This window comes from Onychomys torridus, chromosome 7 (genome assembly GCF_903995425.1).
Source record: "Onychomys torridus chromosome 7, mOncTor1.1, whole genome shotgun sequence".
Classification (NCBI taxonomy): Eukaryota; Metazoa; Chordata; class Mammalia; order Rodentia; family Cricetidae; genus Onychomys; species Onychomys torridus.
Genome location: NC_050449.1, coordinates 106,628,469 through 106,641,708, shown reverse-complemented (window position 1 = coordinate 106,641,708; position 13,240 = coordinate 106,628,469). Strand labels below are relative to the sequence as shown.

At 47.9% G+C, this 13,240-nt stretch overlaps 1 protein-coding gene across 2 annotated transcripts in view; it reads right to left on the bottom strand.

Annotated features, from left to right (window-relative positions):
* The window catches only part of Glb1 (galactosidase beta 1), a 74,313-nt gene that overhangs the window by 53,277 nt on the left and 7,796 nt on the right, over positions 1-13,240 (bottom strand). Inside the window, exons 2-3 of one of the 2 annotated variants that reach the window (XM_036192117.1) lie at positions 4,043-4,212; positions 279-429 (exon numbers count right to left, since the gene is read on the bottom strand). In XM_036192117.1, coding sequence (XP_036048010.1) covers positions 279-429; positions 4,043-4,212 — 321 coding nt within the window. The other variant, XM_036192118.1, reaches the window with a different exon arrangement.

Sequence of the window (13,240 nt, the reverse complement as noted above, 5' to 3'; positions counted from 1 at the left end):
TATTCTTGCTGTGGTTTGGTTTTGCTGCACTGGGATTGACTGTGTGGCTTTGTGCTTAAGTGAATGGCCAAGAGGAAGCCCCAATGCTCTGGCTCAAGCCTGCTCCTCTCTGCCTCACTAAAGGAACAGACGCCCATGGAGGCACTGCACCACATGCTCTAGACTTTGAGTCGCAGATTGCTTTAAGCTGCTTTGCCCAGACACCACACCCATCACCATCCACCACTCCTGTCTTAACTCACCCACAGGCAGGCAGAGCCCTGTGTGAACACACTCACCATGTCCCACTCTGCACAGATGTAGGGCCCAGGCCTCAGGATCACCAGGAGCCCCAGCTCATGAGCCAGGTGAATGAAATACTCCACATCATGGTCCCCAGAAAACTCATAGTGTCCTGGCTGGGGCTCATGAAAGTTCCAGGGCACATACCTATGAAGACACACACAGCCAAAATCCTCACAGATGGTAGGTGAGTGGGAGGGAAGAAAAGGGGGCTCAGGCTCTAATACCACTTGAAAACACAGGCCAAGGGGTGGAAGACAGGCCAGTGCAAAGGCTCACAGGTAAAGAAAGGCATTGCCGCCAAGCCTGACCCCAGGAGTTCAATCCTGGAACCTGCATGATGTAAGGAGAGTGCCAGCTTCTACACTTTATCCTGTCTTCCATATACATGCTGCAGCACACACTTGCACAGGTACACACACACACACACACACACACACACACACACACACACACACAAAGTAAATAAGGTGTAATAAAGAAAAACCTTTTTAAAAAAGGAGTGGGGGGTTGGGGAATTAGCTCAGTGGTAGAGCGCTTGCCCAGCAAGTGCAAGGCCCTAGGTTCGATCCTCTGCTCAAACAACAACAACAACATAAAACCAGCCGGGCGGTGGTGGCGCACGCCTGTAATCCCAGCACTCGGAAGGCAGAGGCAGGTGGATCTCTGTGAGTTCAAGGCCAGCCTGGTCTACAGAGCTAGTCCAGGACAGGCTCCAAAGCTACAGAGAAAGCCTGTCTTGGAAAAACAAAAACAAACAAACAAAACAAAACAACAAACAAAACAAAAAAGGAGTGGGAGTGTTGTTGGGAACTAATACCCAGTCTGTGGCAATAACACACTAATCTTGGAAGCTAAGCAGAGCCAAGCCAGGTTAGTCCTTGGATGGGAGACACATAACTTGACTCGAAGGAGGCAGAGGCATTCCCTCTGCACAGTGCTGGCGATGGTCTGGCGGGACCACTCCTGACTCTTCTATTCTCTTTTGCTTAATGACTGGTGATCAGGGAAGATCATGAAAATAGAGATTAATTTGTAGATTTTTGTTGGCTGGTAGTCTGGTAGGGTTACAAATGATGATCTTCACACAGAGACAACCACTCCAAGGGACATGAATGACATTTACCACCTTTATCTGCCCAGACAGATTTATTTCAGCTGGCTTTCTTGGCCATCTCTGTACCCCTCTCTTCATCAGATTCTCCCTTGAATTCACTTTATACTTGGCTAGTTTATCACCCAGAGGATTGAACCCAACTCTCAAACATGCCAGGCACACGCTCTAACATAGAGCCCAAACCCAGCCCTCTTGAACAGTCTGTAGAGAAACCGTGACAGATCTTTCAGCACACTGAAAAACTCAACAAGAAAAAACACATAAACCCTAATTATTATGCTAAAGTAATATGAGATGTAGTTATTTAAAACATAAAGGTTAAGGCTGGGTGGCGGTGGTGTACGCCTTTAATCCCAGCAGTCGGGAGGTAGAGGCAGGTGAATCTCTGTGAGTTCGAGGCCAGCCTGGTCTACAGAGTGAGATCCAGGACAGGCTCCAAAACTACACAGAGAAACTCTGTCTTGAAAAACAAACAAACAAAACAAAACAAAAAATATACATATTAAATAAATAAATGTTGAGTGGAGCACAGTGGACTTGAGAAGTGGAAGCAAAATAAGGGGTTAAAGGCCAGCCTGGGGTACACAATAAATTTGAGGGTATCCTGGGCTACATGAGACTCTACTTGAAAAACAAAGAAACAGCACTGTTCTTTAATCCCAGGGCCCAGAAGGCACAGGCAGGTGGACCTCTGTGAGTTCAAGGCCAGCCATCATAGAAAGTTCCAGGACAGCCAGGACTACATAGAGAGACCCTGTCTCAAAACAACAAACAAACAAAAGCACTTTAATAAAAGTAAAAATAAGTCAGGTTGGGAGCTGGAGAGATGGCTCACCAGTTAAGAGCACTGACTGCTCTTCCAGAGGACCCAGGTTCAATTCTCAGCACCCAAATGGCAGCTAACAATTGTCTGTAACTCCAAGATCTGACATCCTCACATAGACATACGCGCAAGTGATACACCAATGCAAATAAAGTAAAAATAAGTAAAATCTAAAAAAAAAAAAAAGTCAGGCTTAGTAGGTTGTACTTACCTGCTGTGATCTTAGTACTCAGGAAGTTGAGGCAGATTTTGAGTTCTAGATTATCCTGAGCTACACAGAGAGATCCTATCTTTAAAAGAGTGTGCATGGGTGCGCGTGTGGTGGTGGTGGTGAGGTGGCTCAATGGTTAAGAGCATTCCCTGCTCTATCAGAGGATCTAGGCTTGGTTCCCACCCATATGGCCTCCCAAAACCATCTGTAACTTCAGTTCCAGTGGATCTGACGCCCTCTGCTGGCCTCTGTGGGCACTGCATGCACACGGTTCATAGCTATACATGCATACAAAACATCCATACCAGGCAAACAAAACAACACAAGACTACCCCGTCCAGACCTATGTCGCCCAGTGGTAAAGCGCTCAGTGTGTGCAAAGCCTGAATTCAGCTCCCAGCACTGGAACCTGAACCACAGGAAACTCTCCAATCACTTCAAGAAGACCAAAGATTTTTGTCAGGTATACTGGGCCAGGAAATAAAATGAACCAAACTTAACCAGCTCCCCCAATTCTGGTGGAGACACACATTTGCATGTTTCTCAACACACAACCATTGTTCGGGAGTCCGCCAGTATCCCTATAGTCCCACAGTTCTAGAATTTCACCCCTATATTTGGCTCTGTGTTTTTTTAAATAAGACCGCATAGAAATTCGGCTACAGAACTCAGTGTGTCTACCACAGTCGGTGAGCTTGGATTCCCTCTGCCAGGGGCCATAGAAACAGAATCATAAGTGGGACTCCCCCTAGGTATCTACTAAAGCAATTAAGGTTTTCTCACCCTTTATCTTTTAAGACACTATCAGTAATCTACATCAGCTCTATAAAAACCAGAGTGGTCAACTGCCTCAGCTTCCCTCCAGTTAGTCAGCTCACAGTATCAGAGGGGGTGGGGACTTGCCCATGGGTGGGAACCTACTGCCTGGGCTCAAAGTTGACCCAGTAAGGTAAGCTGGATTCCAAAAACCTAAGCACAAGGTTCCCCCTACCAAAGCAGCCATGTAAACCTCCCTCACACCCCCCAAGCAGCTATGGCTGCCTCCAAACCTCATGTTTGGCTTCTCGCTGGACTAACAACCAATGACCTTGGCAGAAATTTATTTTATGAGCTATAAACAGGAACATGATGTCTATCTCAGACAGAGAGAACCACTCTGTCCAAAGTGCCCTGCACATTCCCAGAGTTCACTATATGTTGCCTTCTTCCCTTTTATTGGTGTGTGTGTGTGTGTGTGTGTGTGTGTGTGTGTGTGTGTGTGTGTGTGCGCGAGCGTAGATCAGACAACACCCTGCAAAAGTCTGTTCTTCTCTTCCACCACGTAGGGCCCCAGGACCGAACTCAGCTGTCAAGTCTGGTAGCAGGCAAACCGAGTCATTCACCGGCCTCTACTGTTGCCTTTTCAAGCTGATTTCTATTTTATGATTTCTGATGACAAAGTTCAAGAGAGAAGTGGTTCATACCTGACGGAAGGCCAGTCAAGCTAGTGACAAGCCCTCAGAAATCCACACAGAGCTCTCTCCTGCTTCTGAGGAACAGAAGAGCTGATAGTACAGCAATAAAATTAGGCATGAGTGTGTGGGGGTCTCAGCCAGGTGCCCTTCCTTACATCTGGATGGCGTTCAGCCCAGCCATCTTCATCTTCAGCAGCCGGTCCTCCCAGTAGAAGCGGGGTATCCGGAAGTAGTGAATGCTTCCTGAGATGTATCGGAATGGCAGCCCATCCTTGAGGAAGCGGTCCTGGCTGTAGTCCAGCTCAAATGTCCTCCGGGAGACATTCTGCAGGGAGAGGAAGGGACCCCGTGAGAATGTGGACCTTTACTTCAGAAGTGGAATTGTGGGTAGGGGCAGGTGATTTTCTGTTTAAGTCACATAATCTATCAGTAGACTTTATCAGTCTCTAGAGTATCAAACAAGCTACTGTTCAGCCCAGCACACAGGGTGACTTGGCTAACGGAGTCACTGAGGAGGCCATCTACTACTATGGCTCTGCTCCCAAAATCTGGAGCCCATAGATGCTTAGGAACTGAGACTATATATCCACTGTGCTGTTTGTGAGGCATGGAGACAAGGGCACACACATCTGTGGTGATATACTGTATCCCCCAGTATACTGTGCATCCTAATAAACTTATCTGGGGTCAGAGGACAGAACAGCCACTAGATAGACATAAAGGCCAGAAAATGATGATACACACGCCTTTAATCCTATCACTTGGGAGGCAGAGATCCATCCGGATCTCTGTGAGTTTAAAGCCACACTGGAAACAGCGAGGCATGGTGACTCACGCCTTTAATTCCAAGAAGTGATGGCAGAAAGCAGAAAGGTATATAAGGCGTGAGGACCAGAAACTAGAGCTAGTTAAGCTTTTAGCCTGGTTAAGCTTTTAGGCTTTTAGCAACAGTTCAGTTGAGATTCATTCTGGATGAGGACTCAGAGACTTCCAGTCTGAGGAAACAGATCAGCTGAGGAATTGGCAAGGTGAGGTAGCTGTGGCTTGTCTGCTTCTCTGATCTTCCAGCATTCACCCCAATACCTGGCTCTGGGTTTGTTTTTATTAACAAGACTCTTTATGATTCATGCTACACATAAGCTAAACAGCCATATCGCTGGGATCACCAAGACCCATTCAGAAAAGTCTAAGAATAAAGCACAAGGCAAGGCTGGAGAGATGGTTCAGCGGTTAAGAGCACTGGCTGCTCTTCCAGAGGTCCTGAGTTCAATTCCCAGCACCCACATGGTGGCTCACAACCATCTGTAATGAGATCTGACGCCATCTCCTGGCATGCAGGCAGAACACTGTATACATAGTAAATAAATAAATCTGAAAAAAAAAAAAAGCACAGGGCAGACACCAATGGATCAGGTGCTGGAGATGCAGTGGCAGGGAAGTGTTGCCAAGAGGAATTCAAAGTGATTCTTGGCTAGATCCAGAATTTGCGGTCAGCCTGGGCTACATGAGACCCTGTCTTAATCAAAGCAACAGATCCACAAAGGCCTCTCCTAGCTGCCGCTCTGAGTCTCAGAGTGGCCTGGGCAAGTGTCCGCTCCAACTCTACATCTTAGCCATAACTGCCAGGGTACCAGAGGAAGGGAACTTTAAACCAAGATTTTTAAAGCTGTAGGGCACAATCCAGTTGATGAGTTGAAGTGAATGGGGGGGGGGGTGGGTGGAGTCCATCAGCGCCGTTTCACAAGAACAGAAAACAGTGCACTGCACACAGTATTGACTGCATTACCTCTGAAATGCCTTTTACACAGTGTGGAGTTACACACATACACCTTCACTGGCTGTAATGTCAAATAAGGAGTCAAGGAAACCAGTTTGGGGTTCACTTCAGGAGCTGTTAGGCAAAGTGGAACACCGCACCCTGGTGGACAAAGACAGTAGCAAGAGGCAACTAGAACGGACCACCCCACCATTACCCCTGCCTGCAGCCAGGGCTACCAGAAGCCAGCAGCCCCTTTCAGCTTTCCGAGAACAAAATGCCAGGATTCATTAGCATCATAGCCTACGGCAGCTTTGGAAGCCACATGGAAACATCTGGAGCAAATGTGAAGACATCGAGTCCTGGATCACCTGCAGCCTGATATCTGCCTAGGGAGTCCAGGGCTCCACTGTTTGTCAGTTGGGTTGCTGGGCTCTAAATGTCCCCACCAATGGTGACTTAGGACCACTTTCTCGGTGGGACTGCGCACTTCATGTTGAATCATAATATGAGACATAGCTAGATGCAACCATGGCTGCTTTACCGCTACTGAGGCTGAAATTGAGCAGAGGGGCATTTGTTCCAGAAAAGCTCATCCCTGAGCTATAGGACCTAGTCACAAGTGCCATGAGGCTGAAGAAAAAGGCAGATGGACCCAGGACTACTGAGTTAACTGGGGACTTACAGAAGCATGGTCCTAAGCAGCAGATGGGTTAGCTGACGTCCATAATTAGGACTAGAAAATGAGGTTCACAGGGTTTCCCTTCTTCTCCTGCCCCCCATTCCTGTCTTCTTGTCTGGATTCTCAAGCTCCCTGCCCCTAAACCCTTGTTTCAGGTTCTGTTTTCAGAGGAACCCAGATTAAGACAAGTGGTACCAGGAATCGCCTCATGAGATGGGTAACCCTGAGTATCAGCTTAATGGAATTTAGAATCACCAAGAGAGACCTCCAGGGTAAGTGTAGTATTTTGGATAAGAATGGTCCCCATGGCCTCATATATGAGTGCTTGGTCCCTGAATGGTAGAATTGTTTCTTTCCTTTTCTTTTTCTTTTTCTTTTTTTAGACAAGGTTTCTCTGTGTAAGCCCTAGCTGTCCTGGAACTCACTCTGTAGAACAGGCTGGCCTCTAATGCACTGAGATCTGCCTGCCTCTGCCTCCCAAGTGCTGAGATCAAAGGTGTGTACCACCACTGCCCTCCAGGTAGAATTGTTTAGAAAGGATTATGAGGTGTGGTTTTGTTTAGAGGAGGTGTGTCACTAGGAAAAGGTGTGGCCTTGTTGAAGGAGGTGTGTCACTAGTAGTCCAATTTGGGGCTTCTAAAGCAGAGCCTTCCTAGTTAGCTCCCTGTGGATCAGATGTAAGCTCTCAACTACTGCTCTAGCACCATGTTTGCTTACCTGTTGCCACGCTCCTGCCATGATCATGAACTTTAACCCTCTGGAACTCTAAGCAAGCCCCCAATTAAATGCTCTCTTTTATAAGTTGCCTTAGTCATGGTGTTTCTTCACAGTATGTCTGTGAGAGAGTTTCCAGGAAGTTTTAACTGGGAATGGGAGACTCACTCAGATTGTGGGAGGCATTATGCCACAGGCTGGGGTCCCTGGCTGAAGAAAAAAGAGAAATTGAGCTGAGCACCCAAATTCATTTCTTGCTTTCCACTGTGGACACAATGTGCCTAGCCGCTTCACACTCTTGCCATCATGGTGGACTGCACCCTCACACCGTGAGCAAAAATTAACCCTTAAGTTTCTTCTGTCGGAGCGACGAGAACTGTAACCAATACCTAAACATGGGTTGGGGGTCAGCATCTGGAGTTTTGGGAGGTGTCGACTAGCAACCAGACCTTACAGCTAGTGTTTAGTGGGCGAGCAAGAATACCCCAAAATGTACGCCACGCTCCTCACCTATGCTGGACAGAAGAGGCCTAGGTTAAAGGGGGCAGGATTTGGAATGTGCCTTAGTGTGTGTATGTGTGTGTGTGTGAATGTGTAGCATGTGTGGTGTTGTGCATGTGCCAGAACACGCATGAGGCAATCAGACAACTGTAGAGTCAGTTCTCTGCCCCCTCTTTTCTGCAGGTTGTGGGACTGAACCCAGATCATCAGGCTTGCACAGCAAGAGCTCTCTCTACCTGTTGAAGAATCTCCTCACACAGGAGCTGGCATGTGACTTAGCTTGTTTGGTTTACCAGGAGCTGGACAGACTGCAAGGCTGGCTGGCTTGGTTAGCAGGTTTGGAAGCTCTGAAGAGAGACTGACGCGTTCAGAGCAGTCTTTGAGTGGTACACGCTTTGGTGATGGTGTCTGCAGAGACCCTCATCTCCCACCAGGAAAGCAAGGTGGAGGGTCTAACCATGGTAGAACACTGGGAATGAATCTAGAGGGCAAAGGACACAGTGTCCTGGGAGAGGACACTGGAGTGGGGTGTCTGCCATGACCCATGAGCTATCCCTAAACTCACGGAATGGTTTCTTGGACACAAACATGACAGCAGCCTGCAGGAAGGGAAGAGAAGATGCCAGGTGTGCCTATGACCCTGAGGAAGCAAGGTTCAGGGGGGAGCAAGGTAAAGATGGATATCAAAGAACCTACTGTCTGACTATATAAACCATAGGCCTCAGGAGGCCCAGAGATGACCTTCAGTGAGGACATTGTGAGGAGGCCTTTGGTAACCTTAGCCTCTCCCTGACAGTGTCCTCAAGAGAGGAGTGATGACCAAAGGTACGGCTGTGACACTGGCCCCTCTATCGCTGGGGATGACAAGATCCCAGCATCATCAAGGGGACCACTGTAAACATCAAAAGCCGAGGGACACAGTTTCCAGTAGTGATCCCAGGCAGTGTCTTGGAAATCACAGCATCCCTGTGTGGTGAGATAGACAGTGTCTTGGAAATCATAGCATCCCCGTGTGGTGAGATAGACAGTGTCTTGGAAATCATAGCATCCCCGTGTGGTGAGATAGATAGGCAATGGCTAATGTCTTCCACTAGAAAATTGAGATGCCTGTTTCCAGTTCCCAGCTTTGAGTCAGTCTCCCGACACAGTGGTAAAAGGGAGAGGTGAATGGACCCCCCTGAAGGAAGGACCCCACAGTGTGATCAGTAGCACAAGCACTATTCCCAAGCCCTCAACAATGGGACTCAGGGTACCTACAGGGTGTCCTCAGGAAAGAGATGCATCCAGGCCTTAGGAATACTGTCAGCATAGTTTAAGCCAACGTTTATACTAGGAACTGTGACATACCATCATTCTCTCTTGTCACTCCCAGGAAGGCCCAAGTCCTGCACACAGTGGATCCCAGGAATAGAGAGTGCACCCTACTGTTATTTCTCTTGTTGGAATACAAACTGGGACTGACCCGGAATGGTTTTCCCTATCAACATCCAGTGAGCCCTCTCAGCAGTGAGCAACAGTGGGCAGCAATGAGCAGCAGTGGACTATTTATACCTAAGCCTGGCTCTGAGAGCGGGCATCACAGGTGTGGGTTATCGTAGAACAGAGAACATGCCTCCAGCACTGGGCGTGCTTCCCCCGTGGGAATCTTTTCAAACCCTGTCCTTCATAGGCAGAGAAGCAGCCTGTGTGGGCAGACAGGAAGCAGTGTTCACCCTCTCTTGCCACAGGCAACAGTCACTGCCCAGCTCTGTGTCACCCGAGAGCATGACTGTGAAGAAGGAGACCTGTTGCAACTTGAACATAAAATGTCACCCATGGGCACAGAGTCCAAACATCTGATCTCCAGACGATGATCCTGTTTTAGAAGGTTGTGGAACATTTAGACCCTTGCTGGAGAAAGTCCGCCACTGAGGGCAGGTCTTGAGGTTTGGTAGGTCAACTCTACTTCCTGATTGCTTACACAGCATGACCATACCTCACCATGCCTCCCCCCCCCCCCAGGATGGACTGCGTCTCCTTCAACCATTAGCCATGACAGCACCAAGGAGATGGCACAGAGGGTGGACACTTGCCACCATGCCTGACAACCTGAGCTTGATCCCAGGACTCACAGGGTGGAAAGAACTCCCGAAAGTTGTCCTGTGAGCTCCATGTGTGTAGCATGTGCACACGCACACACATGCATACACATAGAAAAATGGTAGTAATTTTAAAGAAGTGAGAATCAACCTTTCATCCCATAAAGGCCTTGCCAGGCCTTTTGTCACAGCCAGGCTTAGTAGCACCTGCCTTTTTAATCTCAGTGCTCCAGAGACAGAGGCGGCGGATATGAGAGCTCAAGGCCAGCTTGGTCTACATGGTGGGTTCCAGGACAACCGGGGCTACACAAAGAAACAGTATCAAAAACCAAAAAGAAAAAGGAAAGTAACTCCCTCGACATCCACAGACTGTCCTGCTCATCCAATACATAAACAACATCGTGTTATTCAGACCCGGGGAAGGGGTCCAAGAAGGGGTCTCAAAGGAGCATAAGGCCAATAGCAGAGGTCCGGGGAAGCCAAAGGACAGGCATTTCTTCTCTTCCTTTTCTTCCTTTATTTGTGTTTTTGTGTGCTGGGATTGGAGGCAGGCACCACCACTGGGCAGCATTCACACAGGCATCTCTAACCTTCCCTGCCAGGGAGAAGAAAACCCCCTTGAGGTTCCACAGCTCTTCTCAGTAGTCAGCTCCCTCTGACTTCCTGACCCATGAGGTGACCAGAAAATCGTAGGAGGGCTGGGGAGGTGGTTCTGGGGTAAAGAGAGCACTTCCGCTCATCCAGAGGCCCCCAGTTCAGTCCCCAGCACCCACAGCATATAGCTCACAACTGTAACTCCAGCTCTAGAGGAGCCGCCACCTTCTGGCCTCCTGCACACAGGTGCACATGAACTCACACAGGCACACGCACATGCAAATAAGTAAATAATAAAATCTTTTTTAAAAGAGGAGGCAGAAGGGGAGAGGGGAGGAGGGAGAGGGGAGGAGGGAGGGAGAGGGAGGAGCAGGAGGAGGAGAAAGAAAGCAAAAGAGGAAAAAAAGAAAGACAGGATGAAGCTAGCTTCTAGTGATTAACAAAACTTGCCCAGTGTACAGTTCAACCCCTTCTGAATGAATGGACACTGAAATGGCATCATGATCGATACATTTTTATTTCACACTTGCAGGGTGTAGTGGCATCAGTGTTTACAAAGTATATAGCCATAGGAACATAAAACATTAATTCCAAGCAACAGTACTGGATGTTCAGGCCCCCTCCAGTCCCCACCCCTACTATACACATAATGCATATAATATTGGAGGTTTAAAAAAAGGCAGTATGCACAAAATACCCTTTGACCAAGTACCTTCTCAAGAGTCTAATGCTGACCAGTGCGATTTTTTTTCAGCTCTAAGCATCTTAAAAAAATAAAACATTAACTGTAACAGTACAGGTGTCAATGGGTAACTTGAACATCTCCCCCAAAAGTTCTAGTCTTCAGTGCTAAAAATAAATATATCTGCATCCCTTATGCACATTCCTGGACTTGAACAAAGAGTAAAAGCAGCGTGGTGACGTCACAGGTTAAGGGTCATTATGAACTTTTGGAGAAAGCTGGGAAATTCCTATCCAATGGGTCTCCACAAGCCCTGTCAGCTCCCCCCAGCTCCAGGGTGGAAAAATCTGACTGTACACTAGCAACTCAGGGCTCTGGAAAGAGGGGAGGAGGCTGGGAGGGCTCTGTACAGCTAAGGCTTCTCCAGTCCCTTCCGGTCACATATCATAGAGAAAGCCAAGGGCAATTCCTGATGACCAGAAACCCAGAGGCTGCTGTGGCCAGGACACCACCTGAAGGCCGAAGAAACACAACAACTGAGGTCCATGGTGACAGCTAATACCCCTAGGGACAGATTTATGGACACTTGCTCTACCCCACATCTCTGCTTATTAATTTTGTTTATTCATAGATGTCTTGTGTTAAAAACTTTTTTTTCCCCACATTTCAAAGGTCTGGCTAAAAAGAGGGCAGTGCCATGGGACAGGCAGAGGCAAGCAGAGGACATGGGGAACAGTGAGCACTTTGGGTCTGGATCCTCAGCCTCCTGCACTCCTGGCCAGTAATTAGCTTAATTCTGTCCCTTTATCTCAGGGAAAAATAAAAAGACAAATATACATATTTAAAAAAATAAGCCAGGTGGTAATGGTGCACACCTTTAATCCCAGCACTGGGGAGGCAGAGGCAGGTGGATGGATCCCTGTGAGTTCGAGGCCAGCCTGGCCTACAAAGTGAGTTCCAGGACAGCCAGGACTACACGGAGAAACCCTGTCTTGAAAAACCAAAAATAAAATAAAATAAATAAAACTAGGAAGCTGGAGAGACGGCTCAGTGGTTCAGAGGACCCAAGTCAGGCAACTCACAACCACCTCTAACTCCAGCTCCAGGCCTTTGGCTTCCTAAGGCTCCTGCATGCATGTGCACACACCCACATGTAAGACACAAAGAGCTACACCTGATTAAAAATAAAAATAAATCTAAAAAAAAAAAAATAGCTGAGCAAAGGCACTTGGCACCAAGCTGTACAGTGTGAGTTCAATTCCAGAGCCCCACATGGTAGGAGAGAACTAGCTCCTGCAAGCTGACCTCTTTATTAACACTGCACACACACATACACATTAACTTAAAAATACACATTATTTTCATGTACTTCTTCGTGCATGCACGTGTAAGGGGAATGTTACAGGCACAGACAGACACGCAGGCATGACACACGGAACTTTTTCAGACTTTGATTCAAACCGAAGAAAACTGTAAAAAGGGTTTCTTGAAAAATTAGAGAAGGAACTGGGCATGCACACCTTTGATCCTGGCACTCAGCAGGCAGAGGCGGAAGGCTCTCCTCGGATTCCAGGCCAGCCAGGCCTACATATTGAGACCCTGTCTCTAAAACAAACAAACAAAAAGCAACACTCTCAACAAAACCAAAACAAAAGAACAGAGATCAATGAAACAGGAGCCAGAAAAAAAAAACAGCACAAAGAATAAGCAAAATAGATTTTGGCAACGGCACAATCGACTGACCTGTAGCTACACTCCAACAACTGAATTCAGAAAGGAAGGCGCGTACGGTACAACTGGTACCACAGAAATAAAGACGACTGTGAGGGAATGGACGTGGAGGCACGTGTCTGTAATCCCGAGTCAGGGGGCTGAGGCAGAAGAGTATGACTTCCAGAGCAGCTGCCTCCTTAGTGAGACCCAGTCAGGGAGGAAAGGAGGAGAAGGGAATTCCACGAACACCTCCATGCCAACGGGCTGGATAACCCGGAGAGGTGAAGGAGCAAACGCTCTACTCAGACCGAAGTGGGAGGAAAGCCGAGCAGAGAAGAGACCAGCTGTCTCCCTTCCATACAAGATCTTCAGAAGAGCAGGCAGCCTCGTCTCTTCAGAGATTATTCTATTCGTATGAGTGCGTGTGTCCTGTGTGATCTTAGTGTGAGTGGGGGCACACACTTGGCGCCGCATACATGGGCAGGCCCGAGACAGCTCTGTGGAGTCAGTTCTCTCCTCCCAACATGGGTTCCAGGAATAGAACTGAAGTCAGGTGTTGTGGGGGTGTCACCTGTGAGCCACCTCATTGGCTCTGACCACTATTTTTCCTTTCTGTGAAGGTCCTGAGACTGA